The following is an 18,369-nucleotide window of genomic DNA, read 5'->3' as shown; positions in this document are numbered from 1 at the left end:
ATCCATCGCCACCATCCTCCACCATGCCGGAGTGCCTACCAAGACCGCACCGTCCACTACTAGATATGGACGATTCTCATCCACGGCGACGGACCAAGAGCCTTGCATCACGTCCTCTCGCTTCATCGGCGTCGTCGTCCTCTTTGCCGGGGCCGCTCACACGACCTTCTCTTCCACCGCAACGGGACTTATCCCCCGATGCACCTGTCTACCATCGCAGATCTGCTTCAACGCCACCGACAGCCATCGCACCCCCGATGCCTACACGGCGCCACAAGAGAGATGGTACTTCATATCTCCTCAACTTTTTGATCTGAACCAGAAAATAGATCTTAACTTGGTTACTCTACTTTCTTTTCAGCTCTTAGAATTTAGTTCTTAGTTCGAAGCAAACAATGGCTACTAAATTTCATTTCTCTGGTTTCCCCCTTTTATGATCACTATACGATCAGAATATGTGCTTCGTGTCATAATAGCACTGCTCGACCCATCAAGCTAAACAAGCTTAGTTGTTCAACGAATCTGGTATTATTAAAACAGATTCGTTTAATTGGTCAGACAAATGTTCCTAAATTAGTTTCGAAAATGCATGTTCGCCGCTCGGGTCTGTATCTCTACAGGGTGCCCACGGTGGGCCGGCCCACCCTGGGATTTTGGGTCGTCCCAGGCCCCGATTCCCCTCTATTCTGCTGCGCGCTTCCGATCTCTACTCGCCCCCAGCCGCCTGCCTCGCCAGCAACTTGCCATCCCCGGACGGCATGACTCTAGGAGGAGACGCCAGACTAACAGGAGGTCAGGAGCCGCTCGCCCAACAGCGTCACCACTGCCCGGGCGCACCTCCGTGCCTACCTTCCCAGTCCGTTCAGGTCTTAGGCGTGCAACACCCACTAAGCCAACCCGATTTATCCTAAGATAAGTCCTCAACACTCAGCAGCCACTCCTTATCACCCATTTTCTAATTGATTCATTACTCATTAGGCAGGACTGTCATTAGGTTTGTTGTGTGCTTAGTGCTACCTACACTTAATGGTTCAGATGTATTTTGGTAATCTTTAGTACATGTAAAGTTCACAGGGTTTTCAAAATTCCGGCCCTAGGAACAGACACTAGTCATTTTGGATTGTTGGTCGTAGTGACATTGACCCAGATTACTACTGCAAGCCAGGTTTGTTGAAAATTTTACTTGTCTTTCTTACTCATTCGATATAATATCCAATTATTCACGTCGATTAGTTGCAAACAATAAGTGCTAGACAAACTTCTTCATTCAGATTTTGGACGGTCTCTTACTGCAGTTACAATTCTGCATACTTGTCCTAGTGAGCTCACAAGTAAATGATTGATTTACTACATCTATGCTTGCCTTGTCATATTTGTTCTCAATATTCTTTTAGGGTGGACCACCCTATTTCTAAATACTGCAACCGTAGACATGGGTGAATAGTATTTCTCTATGTGATCTCTTCCATCATGTGTGGGCAATGAACACTGCATTGTATAGAAAGAAAGTGCCATTTCCAGCTTTTACATAGGCTTCGATCTTTTACATGGAATACAATCTTCCTACTTGCTTTGTGTCGCACTACCAACACTCCACCCTTGAAGCTAAACATTATGCCACTCATAATTCCTTAGTTTATTTGTTCAAATACGAATTTCATATAATTCTAATGTTCCTACTTCAGTTTTGAAATGTGTGTCTGCCTGTTATAGAGACATAAGGGGTTTGTATTTCTGTGTGTGGTCTGGTCAGCACGGTTGGGGGTGAACTTTGCATATGTAGGGGTTTATAGGGAGACACTCTTCGAGTTGAATCCGCAATGCATTCCATAGATAATCTGACTACTTTTTATGTTTTCATGAATCTCAGATTCTGAACAGCATCATAATGGTTATGAGCTTGCGCGCATGAAAAGAATAAAGCAGAACAATGCCATGGCTGACAAACTTGGCATTAAGGGACTGAAATCAAGTCTGGATGCAATGCAATGCAATGAAAACGCTCTCCACCTACAGATTCATGCTCAGAATATGATCCTGACAGTGGTTCTGAGCTAGAGGGAGACCTAAGTCAATGTAGCTCCCTAGTGGAGGAGTCAGAGGAAGATGCCCTATCTTATTCACCCATCAAGGTGCTTGCTCTAACTTTCCAAGGTTATATTTGTCGCACATATCTTGCAACTGATGCTTTGCATTGCTTCTACTTTGTTGAACTGCCATTAGCTTAGTTTACACATCATGTATGTGAATACGGCCTGCCTATCCATTTTCAGTACATATTCCATCTGTCATCATACCATATTTATCCATTCAAATGTTGTTCTTGTGTATCAGATGTTCAAAAGGAAGAGGGCGATTGCTGATCATGGAGGAGCACAAGCAAAGTATTTGGAAAAGGTAGTGGCACCTGATGAATTAAATATCCCATTAGGTGTAGTTGCAATATCACCTAACCCACAAAACACCCCAACTCTAGCAGACTCTAGCCGTACTACACTGGTCATTTCTGATGCCCCAACTCAGCAGACCCCAACTGCAGCAAACATTATGATTATGCCAGTTGACATAGCACCATCTCTACGACGCAAAACCCCCATTCCAGCAAAGAGTACACCAAATCTAGTTGCCAAATCCCTTTTCAAACCAGAGAGAGCCCCAATTGCAGCAAATAGGACCCTTGTTCCATTTCTTCCCAGTTTAGAAGACAAAGCTTATATTGTTGTCAGGAACTTTGTGCGCATCTTTCCTTCATGGAAAGATTATACCGCAGACATAGAAGAATTTCCAGTCTTCCTCCGCAACTTACACGTAAGTAATGTACTAATGTTATTCATGGTCATTACTGCATATGTTTCTGCTGACAGAAGACACAAGATTTCATTCTTTTAAATAGGCGAGGACCAAACTGGATTGTGAAGATGAGCAAGGGTTGGTTGCGCTTTTCAAGCACTCGTTGATGAAGTATCGTTCCTACCTGAGGCAAGCGCACTTCAATGACAAGCCTCTAAACAAAATTTCTGTAAAGTCTCTGATGCTACATTTATCCGACGGTGACTAGAATAATCCTATTACACATTGGTCTCGGCTGCAGCGTAAGGTACTATCTATGATATCACATCACAATTTGAACTACATTTCTGCATTTGCCTTAACGTCTCACTTGTACAAAAACTATTAGCAGAAGAACATTCGTTCTCAAGGGACCACAGAATCTCGCAACTATACTGCACACTGCATTTCTCTTGTGAGTACCTCTTGCCCTATATGACCATACTTACTTCCATAGCTGTTTGATTATGTAGCATCACTGCACATGTTAGCCTCGTTATCTTCCATTTGGTGGATATTATAAGATCTGTATGGACTCTTACATAAATTCAGAATCAACCCAATGCTTTTGAAGAGGTTTAGCTCTTCAGTCCTCTTGTAAGGACTGAACGTCGTCTATCACTATACTTACATTAACAGCTACTCCCTCCGTCCCATAATATAAGAACATTTTGTACAGTACATCAGTGTTCAAAACACTCTTGTATTGTGGGAAGAGGGATTGGTTCATTGTGTAGCATTCTGCATCTTATATCCCTCGCCCACCATTTACTAAAAAAGATCAGATCTATATTTAATCTTACCAAAAAGTAGAATACACAGACAATGCCAGTGCAGAAGTGTAGCCCATTGCTCTTGTCTGTACATTTTGTCCTGCAATGCTTGTACTTCCAGGGATTGGTAGTTGATTATGTAGCATCAATCTGCATCTTATCTTCATTATCCTCTATCCCTTCCAGTATTATCATATCTATAATTACTCTCTACAAAATGTAGAGTACAGGCAATGCTTATAAAGAAGATTATGTGCTGATATTCTTGAGTTATCCTTCCCTTGACATGGAGAAGGGCATTATAAAGCCAGTGTTAACTGTTAATGTAAGTCAGTCCTTCTAAAGCCTTTATCCTCAACTACTGTTTAATTTGCTCATACTCCTTATCGTTTACTGTTGTTTAGTTTGCTCTTTCTACCAAAATGCATGTTCGCCAGAACCGTAAGTTCTAAGTTTTACTTGTAAAAACAAATTCCTTATTCATACCATGCACATTACTCAATACTCCCTATATGTATGCTTGTTTTTGTGGATCTATAATCCAGTGTGTGGTGAAGCAGCCCATGTTTGCACCTTGTCATCTCCTGTTTTATCTTACTGATGTGGCTGATGATATGAACAACATGCCATGCACATTAACCAAAATAGATACAATGATTTTCTTTGCCCTTCATCTATGTTTGTTATGTTGACATGGTAATCCAGTAGTGTGGTGAAGCTCCCCGCATTATGAACAATGCCAAATTATGCTATTGATATTTTGAACTTACTCTTTATTTTCTAATTTGAAATTGGATGGAATTGACAGCACAGTTATCATCTTTGTTTATTCACGTGCAAAACCTGTCATCTCTCTGCTTTGTTTCAGGGTGATATGCCTGATGGCATGCACAAGTCTGCTGAAGGCTGTGCGACAAACCCAACATATATTGCAGCAAAGATGGCAAAACATCTTGAAGATAGCGAGACAACCCCAAAGTCTTGTCTTGATGCAATGTTCAAGTTACTTGAGACTAGCAGTCAGACAAGCTCACAGAATTCATTGTCTGAATCAGTTCGACTTCTTCAGTCCCAAGTTCTAGCAGAAAGGCATTCTGCAACTCAACTTCGACTTGAAGTCCTATCTCTAAGAAAGATTGCGGAGAACACCAATGAGAACCTCATCGCTAAACAGCTACACCTGGAAGCTATGACCGTCATGCTAGGCCGGTCTCACAGCCTTGCTCAGCAGCTTGCGCAGCAGTTCCTGCGCAAGGCTAACCTTTCTTGAGCTGTCTTGGAAGTGGTCTTGGTTCAGTATTATTTTGTTACGCTGCAATGGTGCCCAGTTTTTGTAATCTTCTTCTTCGTTGCGCTTTATGATCACTGGTGGCGAACTTCGATGCCCAGTGGATGTAATATACCATAAATCCTTTATTGTATAGTGTAGGTTTATTCTTAGTTACTAAGCCGTAATTTCTTTATTGTATAGAGTAGGTTTGTTCTTAATTCCTACTAGTTACTACCATCATTCGCTATCTGAAAAAAAATCAGATGTAGTCGATCGGGCCGAAACATTCGCCTCTAACGGGCCTGGTGTTTAGCAGGCCACAATTGGGCCGGCTTGCATCTTTCTTGGGCCCGAATGATTGGGGCCTTCACACTTTGCGCGAGGCCCACAACTTACACCGGCCTATATTTTAGTTGGGCCTTTTGTGGACCCAGCGCTTAGTTTGGCCCAGGTAGCGTTGGGCCATTAACAGGCTGAATATTGTACTGGCCTATTGCGGACCAGATGAAACCATTGGCCTTTAGCAGGCTGAAATGCATATTGGGCCTCAATTTTCATTAGTCGTCGACGGGCCTTCAGCAGGCTGAAATGTAGACCGGGCCTTTTTGGGCCCAGTTATATCACAGGCAGTTACCAGGCCAAAACATATCTCGGGCCTTAGTTGGCCCACTGATATCATGGGCCTTTAAGAGGCCGAAAGCTTAGTACATACATCAACGGGCCGAATTATGCGACAGGCCTTTAACAGGCCCAAAGTCACGTTGGGCTTAACTGTTGCCACCTTTATCACGGGTCGTTAGTGGGCCCGATGTCCCGTCCGACCATATATGGCCCATGGGAAGCACGGGCCATTCCGAGGCCGAAAGTCACACCGGGCTGAAATGGGCCCATGTCTACATCAGGCCTCTAACAGGCCGAAAGTCACTGGGTTGTAATTGGGCCAAAATATTCGGTGAAAATTAACGGGCTAGATCTGGCTTCGAGACGTAAATGGGCCCAAATATTCGGTGAACAATTAACGGGCCAGATCTGGCTTCGGGCCGTAAATGGGCCTTTATTAAGCAGGCCGTTATTGGGCTGGCCCACTAGCACCTGAGTAAGTACTACGGGCCTTTGAATGGGTTGGCCTTTTTAACCTATATGGGCCTCTGTTGGGCCGTGCCACGTGTCGACGTATCATAGGCGCTTTGGGTCCAATGAGTGGATGACATCTGTCCCAACGGTGAGGCGACACGTGTTTTCTCCAGCCAATGATGATTTTACATGTGGAAAATCCCCATTGGTCAGGGCTGTTAACGGGTTATCGGATCCAAAACCGGACCCGATAGCTTAACGGCGTTCCGTTACGGTGGATGCCACGTGTCGGTCACCCTTGATGAAAGCACTTCTGTGACGCGTGATTTATCATCATGGAAGTGGACACTTCTGTGATGATAATTTTGGTAATGTCATGGAACACTTCTACGACAGCACAGGTATGACTATCTTGATTCTGTCATAAATTTGTCATGGATGTACATGCATGATAGAAAATGGGACCTACTGTGACAAACACGTATCATCACAGAAGTGTATTTTTTTGTAGTGCTTTTATATTTAATTTAATATCAAAGGGCCTTATAAGGCCAAGTGGTGGAAGGATAATTTGGCCACTAGGGCCCAATAGTGGAGGCATCACCCCTTAGTCTTTTGGAGGCCAAGGGGAGACCTGAAAACTCCCTCCTTGGCCTGCCTAAGGGGCAAGGTTTCCTTCGCCCCTTGTGTCACCACTCCCCCTGCTCCAACCTATATATACTAGAGGTTTCAGGCACTTTTGAACGCACAATTTGTGGAGCCCCCTCTAGTTCATCTAGTTCTAGTTGGTCCTAGTTGACTAATTAGAGCTAGACCTAGTTCCTCTAATCCTCATAATTAGAAGCCCGGTGTGGTTCTAATATCCTCCCTCTAATTCTGCGGCAATGATTAGCTCTGGACATTGAAGCGCTACCGGATCGTGAAGACTATACGCTTGCAACCAAGTAGAGAGGTTGTGCTTTCGGTCTTTCGCTCGAGGGCGGTTCGCGGGATCGTCATCAATGGTTTGAGGGACTCCAAGTACAATCCACACCGACTCGTCTACTGATGACCCACAAGTATAGGGTATCTATCATAGTCCTTACGATGTCGGGCAGGCGAGCCCGATCAGGTCGAGGCTGCACCAAAGACAAGTCTCGAAACTCCCCTGGCAGGCTTGTCAGGGATGCCGAGGACGCCAACCCCACCAAGGCACCGCCGCTCCACCTCATAGCAACCCAAGTCGCTCATCAGTGTGATGTTGGGCCCTCGGGTGGCTAGGTGGCTGCCATTTGGTACGTGGCAGCCATTTTCTGAGGAAGATCACCCCAAAGTGACACCCGTCCAGAGGCGTGTCACGTAGTCAGGAGAATAGGTGGTTGAATAGCACGTCAAGGCTTACCGGGCTACTCCACGATGTGACACTACGCGGTGCATTTAATGCACCATGTCCTATCTGCAGAGTTAGGTATGATAGCCCTGTGGCTATCTAATTGCTGGATAATGACCATTTTGCCATTGTGGTAACCCCTTGACCTATAAAAGGAGGGTCATGGCTACCTTAGAGAGGATTCGGACCTTTATACACTCATACATGCGTAGCTGCTCTCGTCACAAGGCGACCTTGCCGGGCTTGAGCATCGCGTCTCCACCATGGTCCTTTCATCAATCCACCAAAGCAGGAGTAGGGTTTTATGCCTCGCAGCGGCCTGAACCTCGGTAAAAACTGCTCGTGTCATCATCGTCGTGCCGCTCTATGGCCTCCACCCTTTGTGCAGCGCGCCCTTCCCCCTTGCCGAACCACAAGGGGCCGATGGCCCCATAGGTGGCCGTGTTGAACCACGACATAACACTGTCATCAAATGTGATTATATCTGCAACAACTTGGCAGAGAGTTTTAACAACAAGGTGAAGCAGTTTATAAACTTGTCTCTGCATGACATGGTTGACCAAATAAGGATCATGACCATGCCTTTGTGGGAATTGAGAAGAAGGATTGGTGATTGTCTGCAAGGGAATAAGCTTCCTGTAGTGGTACAACATGTGGTCAACAGTAGAAGAAATGTTACACATTTTTCTGTTGAAAAATCTACAGTGTGGGGTGCTGAAGTTAGAGATACAAAGTCTGGAAGGCGGCATGTTGTTAACACTGAAATGCATGACTGCACTTGCATAGAGTGGAAACACACTAGGAAACCATGTGAGCATGCCATGCTTTTCTTGGCCTCCCGCCCGAATATAAACATGCACCAAGATTTCCATGAATATTACTCGGTGGAAAGATTCGAGTATGCAGCTTCAATTCCAGCACTTACAGATCAGTCTCAGTGGCCGGAAATGGAAATCGGATTTTCCATGTGTCCTCCCTTGACGAAAAAAGGTTGGCTGGCCTAAGGAGAGTGCATTCAAGGCATCGTTTCAGGAAGGTGAGAGTAGTAAGAAGGGAAAGAAAGATCCAAATCCTAAAAGGTCCCAGAAAGGTAACAAGAATAGAAGCAAGGTGTGCCAGGAATTTGTGCACCGAAAAGGATCTCCAAAATGCCGTTACACTCCTGAAAGGCCAACGTATGTTTCATGTTTGTGATGTTTTTTGATTTCGCTGTTTTTTCAATTACTAACCAATGACATGCTTAGTTTGCCAGGAGGAAGCATGCAGGCTAGCCCTTGGTTGCTGAAACATTGCAAACTGAAGCTAGTCCAGTGAAGAAAACCAAGAGCATTGGTGAGCTTTGTGCTATGAAATCAAGAGCAAGCTGTTGTAAGAAGTAGTGAAAATTATTGGTTTATGAGTCTCATTTTGTGTGATGTAATGCTACTTGTATTTTGATGTGTGTTGTACTTTGAAAACTATGCGCCATGTTCCAAATTTGAACTAGATTTCGAATTTGAACCAGCTTTCAAATTTGAGGCACATTTCAAATTTGTACTTTGATGTGTATTGATGTTCCATTGCATTCTCAACTTTTATTCACGTTAGGTGATCAATCCGAGCAGTTTTGTGAAGTAAAATACATATTCAAGAAAAATGAGCTCCAAAGCTAGGGTAAACAGACCTTTTTCTAAGTTTTTTTTCGACTTCTCCAAATGAACTAAAAAAATAACTTAACATATACTACGCAAATATAGGGCCCATGCGCAATATGGGATCGTTTGGGCAAACCATGCCATGGTTAACCCTAAACCCTAGCTCATTCCCCTTGAAAACCATACAACCTTGTCCGTGATAGCTAAGTTATGTGAAGGGAATTTGATGGAAATATATGTAGTCGTAATTTCTTATTTTTCCTAGCAACTTAGTAACATAAAATGACAATGTGCAGAAGTTTCATATTTTTTGATTATTTTTTGAGTTAGTTATGCTCAACCCTAACCGTTGAAACCCTCTCAAAACCCCACGCCATCTGGGCCATTGGATCACTGTTCGGGGACAGTTTGGATCAAGTGCTAGGGTTTGCCATGGTCGATCCATGAGAGGAGACTTGATTGGCTGGAGCGGACTTTTTTTGGGCAAGGCTGGAGCACAATGTGAGTAGGCCACCTGGCAGCGGCAGCAGGGACAATCGACAGCGGCCGCGGGCTGGACACCTTTTCTGAAACGCATTCATTCCTGGAGGCACTCGTCGGACCGATGGGCCGTCGTAGAAAGGCCCTAAGTCTCAGCCTGCCATGCATGCGCGCAGCGAGTCGACACAGATGCAGCTTTGTTGCATCAGGGCAATTAGTGCAGCCTAGGGATGCAGCTTTACCGACCGGCGCACCCCGTTTCAGTGTAAAAAATGCATACGGCATCGGTGGGCTATTATTGCCATTATCAATGCAGGCAGTGCCCCGATGAATGCATTCAAATGGGTGCGTCGCATCGATGAACGCATTCAAACGGGCACATCACGCCGTGGCTATTTAAACACCCCCGTCTACATCTTCCTCTCAACTCAATCTCACATCCTTCTGTGTCCCCTTCTTCTTCTTCTCCAAAAGCCAAAGCAGAAGCCAGATCTCGCCCGAGATAAGATGTGCCACTACGGCCTAACCTACCGTCTATTGGCCACCGTGTCGGAGATGCAGTACCCGGCCGGGGTCATCATGGAGAACACCCTACGCGTGTGGGCCATCTCAAGGTAGAGAGGCCCAATGGAGCTGGTGAACTTCTTCCTCGCTGCCGGCTACCGCCACCTCCCACGCGGCTCTTCGATCATGTTCCATGTGGACGAGGTTCGGGGCAATGGAGGGCTTTTGATTGGCCTCACTGCTCGCTTCACCAACCGCTTCGACGCCTACTTTCTCCTCGGCAAAGTCTTCTAGTGTGGGTGCGAGTTCATCGCCTTCACCACCCACAACATCTTCACCAACTTTGACAACATCTTCCCCACCACCAACGGCATGCACACTCTCCCCTACAACACCGAGGACGAGGAGTGAACATGGCGGTGGAGGCAGGACATGTTTAGTGTTGCCCAACGTAGGGCTAAGCTATATGTAAGGGCGCTACTATAAGCCCTAATATTAATATCTATCTATGTAATGTGTCTCTTCACTATATATATGGGAATATATCAATGGATGTTCTGTTCGTGCAGTTTTTCTTAATATTAATATATCTATCTATGTAACATGTGTGTTCTATTGCTTGAAGTAGTCGTTCATGTGATTGAGATTAGTGTTGACCATTGCAAACATTAGGATAGCGGCTACTCGAGCATCTACATTCTTTTCTTGAACAAAAAGTGTTTGAAACCGATTTGTTTTGGTCAAACCAAACCAATGCAGTCAATTAAAAAATCTCACACCAAAATACGAGCTCAGTATGTTTAGAAAAATAAAACTAGAAAATTTAAGAATATTGGCGTTCATTTGAACCATAAAATTTAAATGTTGCAACAAATATTGGAAAAGAAAAAAATGTGAAAGGAAAAGAACAATGTACACATCTGGCAGCCCAGTAGATGGCCAAATTTGAACTTGTGTCATTCACTATTTTTAGAGATTTACATAAAGTAATTCAAATTTTAACTGCAAGTGTACTGTATTTTATTGCCAATTACTTCACTATTTCTGGGGTTTTCTGCGAAGCAAGTAACAGAAATATGATAAAAATTACACAAGTACATTTTTTGCATCTTATTTGTTCCACTCGCTTCACACAAAACACCCTCCTTTTGGCAATTGAGAAATTATTTTTATTGTAACAAAATTTGGGAAACTGTCTCTTTTGGAAACTATCTTTTCAGTGTTATGTTTTAAATACAAATCTCTGAAAATAGTTATGCAAATTAGTGAGGTCAAATAAGGATTTATATACATTTTTGTATTGGAGTTGGACCAACGGGAAATTGATTAGGAATTTCTAATGAAGTCATATATATATTAAATTTAAATTTAAATCAAAAATACATATTATAGCTTCGTGTATAATTACGAAAATTAGCTATTACATAGGCTTGCAGATATGATGAACTTAGGAACTTGAATCAACTCAACTGGATTTGAAATGAATGTTCTATGAATTTGTAAGTTTGACTAGAAATGGAAAATGTTATTTGACACTTTTCACGCAGGTTGAACATGCCGACCCAGGCTCTTAAGAAGATACGCACATGTGTTGCACTAGCTCAGCCCATGGGCTGGGATGCAACATCGCTGGCACACTCTTGAGGTCCCACTTGTCAGGACATCATCCAAGTAACGGTCAATGATGGGCTTTGACCCGATGGGATGCTTCATATGAGCATTTGAGAGGCCGTGGCCAAGGGACGAGAGGAAAAGTGAGGAGTGTTAAGGTGGCGGGGCAAAATTGAGCACAACTAAGGAACCAGGGGCACAAAAATAGAAATCCCTAACTTTTATTTACATGCTCTTCATTATCTGGCAAACCTAGTGTGACACTCCAAAAATTTTGATTTGGTTTTTATCAAAATCTTTATTTGATTTGAAGGAGGCTATTTAAATTTTTTTTAAACCTCTCCTTCTCATAACTTTTATGACAAATATTTTTGGTACTCTTCTCAACCTTGATTTTTGGTCTTGAGAGCTTTTCATTTTTGTCTTGACTCTACACAATTTATTTTTTTTGAAATCCATTCTATTAAAAAGAAACCCTAGGGATTATGGGTTTATTCTTTTCCCATTCAAAAATTTCCCCTTTTGTCATATCACATATTGACATTGCCTTCCAAAACCCATCCCTGCCTTGGATCAAGTCAAGACTCCCACCTCCAGCAAAGTTTCAAACCATTTTTGAGTTTTATTCAATTTATTTTTCCCTCAAAACTTTTTTTGTCAATTATTTTGGACCTAGGTGATTTACAAAGGAACCACAAGTTTCCTTTTGTGTTTTAACTCCAAACAAACTCCTTTGACTAGTCCTTAGTACCCTCAAGCTAGATCCATCAAGATCCACTTGTCCCCAGTTCAAAAATTTCAAAATTTGCCCACTTCAAGTTTGGACCAGATTTGTCATTTTTGGTGAAATTCACAATTTTTCTTTTCCTAAAAATCTGAGGAAAATCAGGCACCCCTAGATGCATTGAGAGGTCACCTCACCGAAGATCAGCTCCAGAAAGATTTCTCACATGCCAAAAAACATTTCATCAAACACCTGGCGTGCACTGTTTCTATCAAATTCAGAAAATTCAGACTACAGTTCAGACGACAGTGTCGTTTCTTTAGAACCACGGCATCCATCTCGCCAGCGCACACGTTGGCGTCTTGCTCCCTGCTCCTCCTCCTTATCCAGAGCGACGCAAGGTCGCTTGGCCGGGCGGGGGCGTCGGTGGCGACGTGGCTCGCCAGCTCCGGTGTCTTCTGCGGTGGCCGAGCCACCCATGGCGGCCAACAGAGGTCGGCCCTGCCTTTCGGCGCCGTCCGGCACCACCCAAGCCACCAGAGGCCTCCGCGTGTCCACCCCCCTCCTCTATGCACGCTGCGGCACCGTCTCCGTGGCCTGGCAAGCACAGGGCGTGCTCTTTGCCGCCGACGGGCCCGCGGAGCGCCGTTCCGTCGAAACCGCGGAGCAGGCCAAATCCAACCGAGGTGATCATTTGAGTGGAACCAGTGGACCATCACGTTGATACCCAACCACCTAAATCACCCGTCCGCCCACTGCATCGCCGTAATCGCCGCCGGAGTTACCCCGTTCTCGGCAACTGCCTTGGGCCGGCTATAAATAGCCATCCCGAGCTCGCCTTCGACCAGCACCACTCCTCCCACCCCTCCAGAGCCATGCCCACCCACTGGGAAGACCTCAGGGAGGCCTTCTTCTCCGTCTCCGGCCGCCCTGATCCACTTCGGGCTCCGGCGAGATCAGCTCCGGTGAGAGCAACCCCGCCTCCCATACCTTTTCAGCAACCTCCTAGTGCACCCACACTTCTAACCCATGCCCCAATTTGAAGCTTGCAGCTCTGTTTGGAGAGAATCAACCTCGCCCAAACCACCGTCCGCCGGAGTTGGGGCCGCCGTCGACGTGGTGCTCGCCGACGCTCAACTACACCACCCACAGGTGCGGAAGAACACCGTGAACCCGTAGGTACCCTCCGATCCCCCTGCCTCGCCGTGGATCGCCGCCGGTGACCACCGCGGCCCTCGGGCGCCAGTGCCCTGTTTTGGTTTTCAAACCCGACGGGTGGGACCCCCCCGTCCGCTTTTTCTCTTTTTCGAAACGTTTTCTAAAAACACCTTCGGGCAAAATACGTCTCCCTTCTGGACTGGCGTATTCTAAACTGAAACATTTTCTGTTTTTATAAAATAAACCCTGGAAACTTTCTGTTTCATTACAGAAAGGTCCTTGGACTAAAACCATTATAACTGCTTAACAAAAGGTGATTTTAACTTGATTCTTTTTTGTCATCTTTATTTTTCTGTCTAGTTTTTTTCATATTTATTTGAAAATTATTTGGGATACTTTTTGTGCACGCACGGTATTTACATAGTATCCGATTTTCTTTTAATACGTAGATACCGGAGGAGGTAAAGGAGACGCAAACTTCACCAAGCTAGACTCCGACTTCTCCGAACCAGGCAAGCATGTTTGAACCTTTGATATGATGAGTGTTTTGCATGTTTGCTCGAGTAGTTTTTCTCATGGCATGTTTATGTAAGCATTTGTGAATGTTATGTGCATGCAAGGCAAGCTATAGGTGAGCTTCGAAGTTCGATGTCTTCTTATGATGATAAGATAACATGATCATGTGGTGACATGATGGGTTGCAAGATGGTATTGTTGAAGCATGCCAGTTTTATGTCAATCGTTAACTCCAGTTCTAATGTGGGTCAAGTCTCAATCCCGTTCGTTCCCCTTCGTGCTGCCACATGTTTTCTGCAAAGAGTGTGGTTTAGTAAGTTGCAAACCTCTTTCCTTGTACACACCAAACAGAGGGACCGCGATGAGGGTTCCATGGCCCTGGATTAAAGCCCGTCATCTAGTCAGGGGGCATGGGTGTTTCCGGTTGGGACCGAGAGGGGGGCACCCCTTAGAGCGCGCGATATAAATTTGATCCCATGCTATTCGAGGTTGTGGCCTCCCTGTCTTAAGGTTTTTCTTGAACGTTGCCGAGGGTGATTCCTGGCAACGGAATGTGGAAAGGGTGTGTACTGGTAGACGTGTTTCTTCTAAAACACCGAAAACGGAACTAGTCCTTGTGACTACCGAAATCCGTTGGTTGTGGTTAAAGAGTACAAACTTTGCAGAGTCAAAACCATTCAAGTATCCCTGTCCACGAGCAAGGACTTGGACATCATCTCAGTGTCAGTGTCAGTCTCAGTGTCAAATCTCAGTGTCAAACCCCGTGACACTCTCCGGAGAATAAACATGAAACCGAGAGTGGTAAACTCGGCTGAAGGTTATTTATGTGAATGGACTAACCAGTTCATTATTATATGCTGAGTATTTCCTGGCGATGATTTAAATTCATGAGCTATTTAAATTCGAATGATAAACTATAAGCCATTTATGTGATGTCGCTCAGACGTTCGACTGTGGCATTATTGTTACTTACTTTTGATATAAGCCCTTTATGTGATGTCGCTCAGACGTCCAACTGTGGCATTATTATTACTTACTTTTGATATAAGCCCTTTATGTGATGTCGCTCAGACGTCCGACTGTGGCATTATTGTTATTTACTTTTGATATAAGCCCTTTATGTGATGTCGCTCAGACGTCCGACTGTGGCATCATTGTTATTTATTTTCATTATAAGCCCTTTTCGAGATGTCGCTTAGACGTCCGACTGTGGCACGTTCTGTTATTTACTTTTCAATATAAGCCCTTTATGTGGTGTCGCCTCGACGCCCGACTGCAGCATGTTAATTTGTTTCTACCTTTCGAGGCGTCGCTTCAGACACCCGATCAGTCTTCAGTTACTTTTATTGGGATTTCGGGAGGGCTACCGCCTGACTCCCTTTTATTTATCGTGCAGTGCAAATCTATTATTGACTGTGCATACTAATCTGCTCATGTGCATCATGTTTACATTTGTTATATCTTATGTCCGAACTATCTTGTGAGTACATTCAAAGTACTCACCTGGCTTGTTGATTTGGCCGATGTTGACGAAGGCGATCTTATGGATGAAGAGTTCGATAGCGAGTCCGACGCCTAGAGGAGTCCCAGTCAGTCACGTGCGACCCTGGAGTTGTCCACTTGTATTATATACGCTTCCGCTACCCGAATAAAATCATCAAGCCTCACTCCGACGCTTGATGAGCTGTAAGATTTCAGAGTCATGTCACCCACTTCACTGTGACTTACCCACCACCACCTTTATTACGAGTCAGTAGTTATGCCATCATACTATTGTGTCATATCCGCCTTTATATTAAATATAGGCGTGCTTGTAATGAATTGTTGAGTATCCTCAGGTCAACCATGTATAATACTTAGTACTGCTGGATTTCTGTATCAAGGTTTTGTTTGCCAGTAAGAAGAATTCTTCTGTACTGGTCAACACAAAGGTCGGCTTTTCAATAAATGTTTTATTGGAAAGGTGGTCCTAACAAACTTGGTATCAGAGTCAGGCTGACTGTAGGAAGCCACTAGGTGCGATCTCTAATCAGTTATTAGCTTGTTTTATTATTCTACATATTGTAGCAATTTTCTGTTGGTCATCATAAATTTATGATTTGACTATTCGGGATTTTGTCTACTTTTGTAGATGGCGAGCAACGATTGTGAGTCACAGGTGTTCGCCAATGTTCCTGAGGGGTTTATCAAGCTCCTCATCTCCATCACCAAGATCGCGATCGGGCCATCAGTCCGTCCGGAGTTCACACTTTACCGGCACAAGCTCAGTGACAGTTTGTCTATGTACCAGGCCGCAGTTCAGTTCAAGGGAGGACGCGCCAAGTTCCGCCGCTTCCGTTTCATCGGGAGGGCCATGCCTACGGAGAGGCATGCCATGCAGATGGCTGCCCGTGAGGCAATAGCTCGCCTCCGGGACGTTCTTCCTTCAATGAAAACTCGTCGCTACCGCTACCTCCCATGCCACGTGCCATACACTTGCCACTATGCATTCGCTTGCGCTAGGGGAGAGAGAGATGAGGCTATTGAGATGCTTATTGAGTACCTCAAGGCACTTGAGGCAGCTTTCGACAACCTCATGGACGACTTCGTAGCTGCTCGCATGGATTCCATCCATGGCTGCTCCGCCAACAGGAGGGAGCTCCTCCATATGGCACCACCACAGACGTTCATCTCGTCCTCAGCATCCTATACACCGGCCATCTTAGCCACCGCTCGCCGCCTGCCTACCACTGAGGAGTTTGACCAGGTCATTGCTCCTACTCCCGTCAGAGCTGCACCACCTACCGCGCCTGCACCAGCTCCTCAACCCAGTACTTCGTGCCTTGAGCCTATTAGCGAGGAGGAGATTGAGTCTCCAGCACCACTGGGTCTTACCCTCGGCGGGCCAAAGGAAGTCTTCACCATCTCCGACTGAGTATGCCTAGCAGTCGTGTGATGTACCAGCGTGTATGATATGTTTATATGTACATAGGTTTGGTGAGAAGTAGTTTGTGCGCGCATCATGTAGGATCTCGGAGAAGTGCACTAGCCTAAATAACATGTTAGGAATGTGTACGCACATCCTGAGTGATGTATTGTATAATTACGGCTTGCGTGTAAGATATGTACTGAGCGGTCCTTCTCCACGCGCAATCAAGTGTTTTCTTGAAAAATGTTGGAGTTCTTAAAATTTCCGCCTCTTTAATTATTTATTTTTGCCACTCAATTTTTCTCATGAGATTTGCAAAAAATACCCCATAGTGGAATATGCCTCGTCCCTGGACTCGTTCCATGCCAAATCCGCCGGAAGAAAATTATGGTGCCCAGACAAGTAACAACTTCACACAGGGACAGTCAAGTCAGCAAGGCAGTGAAACAACATTTTCTCAAGTATGCCGCCTTTATGAGCAAAGCCAGCAACAGCATCAAGAAATGATGAATCATGTTATCAATATGGGGAATCATCATGAACCATATCAGCAGCACTCCAAATTGTCTGAATTACAGAAGACGCGTCCCCCAACATTCTCTCACACTGATAAACCTCTTGAGGCCGATGATTGGCTTCGAGACATTGAAAGGAAATTAATTATTGCACAATGTTCAGACCGTGAGAAGGTACTTTATGCACCTCACTATCTCACGGGAGCAGCTGCATCATGGTGGGAGAATTTCCTACACATGCACCCCAATGAAAACAATATCACATGGGAAGATTTTAAAGAAGGATTTCGTGGGGCGCACATTCCCAGAAGCATTATGAAGATCAAGAAAAGGGAATTTGATGACCTCAAGCAGAGAAGCATGACAGTGACGGATTACAATAGTCAGTTCACCCTATTATCTCGTTATGCCAACGAAGAGCATATGACGGAGAACAAAAAGATGGAGAAGTTTCTGGACGGTCTGGCACCAACACTTAAATGCCAGCTGGTCGTACACACCTTTCCGGACTTCAAAACGCTTGTGGACAAGGCCATTACATTGAAAAATGAGCACCACAGCTTGGGGGAAATTCACAAGCAGAAAAGGGACCAGGTTACTCATGCTCACAACAACTGGCACAAGACTGACCCTCAGAAGATTGGGGCAAACCGACCCACAACCAATGTTCCGCGCCCAATCAAAAAAATTCATGCAAGGGACAAGGATTTTACATATCGCCCAGGCGTTACTTGCTACGCTTGTGGAGAGGAAGGACACTATGCTAAACAGTGCCCAAATCAAAGAAACTCGGCCCCAAAGCCGAACAACAATGGGAACAATTCAGCACCCAAACGTAACAACTTCAACCCCAATAACAATCACAAGAAGGGTCACCTGAACCATGTGACCAAGGAGGAAGCACAAAATGCCCCGGATATCGTACTTGGTACGTTCCCTGTCAACACAATACTTGCCACGGTTTTGTTTGATTCTGGAGCTTCTCACTCGTTCATTTCGAAGAG

At 44.9% G+C, this 18,369-nt stretch overlaps 1 protein-coding gene across 1 annotated transcript; it reads left to right on the top strand.

Moving 5' to 3' along the window:
- The first annotated feature begins 13,143 nt into the window (after positions 1-13,143).
- LOC147974826 (uncharacterized) lies at positions 13,144-16,856 on the top strand. The gene is made up of 2 exons (XM_087520157.1): positions 13,144-13,233; positions 16,074-16,856. Exons 1-2 carry the CDS (start codon positions 13,144-13,146, stop codon positions 16,854-16,856), a joined length of 873 nt encoding a protein of 290 aa, XP_087376283.1.
- The last annotated feature ends 1,513 nt before the right edge of the window (positions 16,857-18,369 follow it).

This window comes from Triticum urartu, chromosome 4A, assembly GCF_056163025.1.
Source record: "Triticum urartu cultivar PI428250 chromosome 4A, HENAU_Tu73, whole genome shotgun sequence".
Classification (NCBI taxonomy): domain Eukaryota; kingdom Viridiplantae; phylum Streptophyta; class Magnoliopsida; order Poales; family Poaceae; genus Triticum; species Triticum urartu.
This window is presented reverse-complemented; position numbering and strand designations above follow the sequence as displayed.

What these genes read in the sequence shown, in the direction of transcription:
- LOC147974826 (XM_087520157.1), top strand. Translation starts at nt 13,144, where the DNA reads ATGCCCACCCACTGGGAAGACCTCAGGGAGGCCTTCTTCTCCGTCTCC. An exon ending in CTCCGGCGAGATCAGCTCCG is followed by an intron (nt 13,234 to 16,073) that starts GTGAGAGCAACC and finishes CTACTTTTGTAG; the next exon opens with ATGGCGAGCAACGATTGTGA.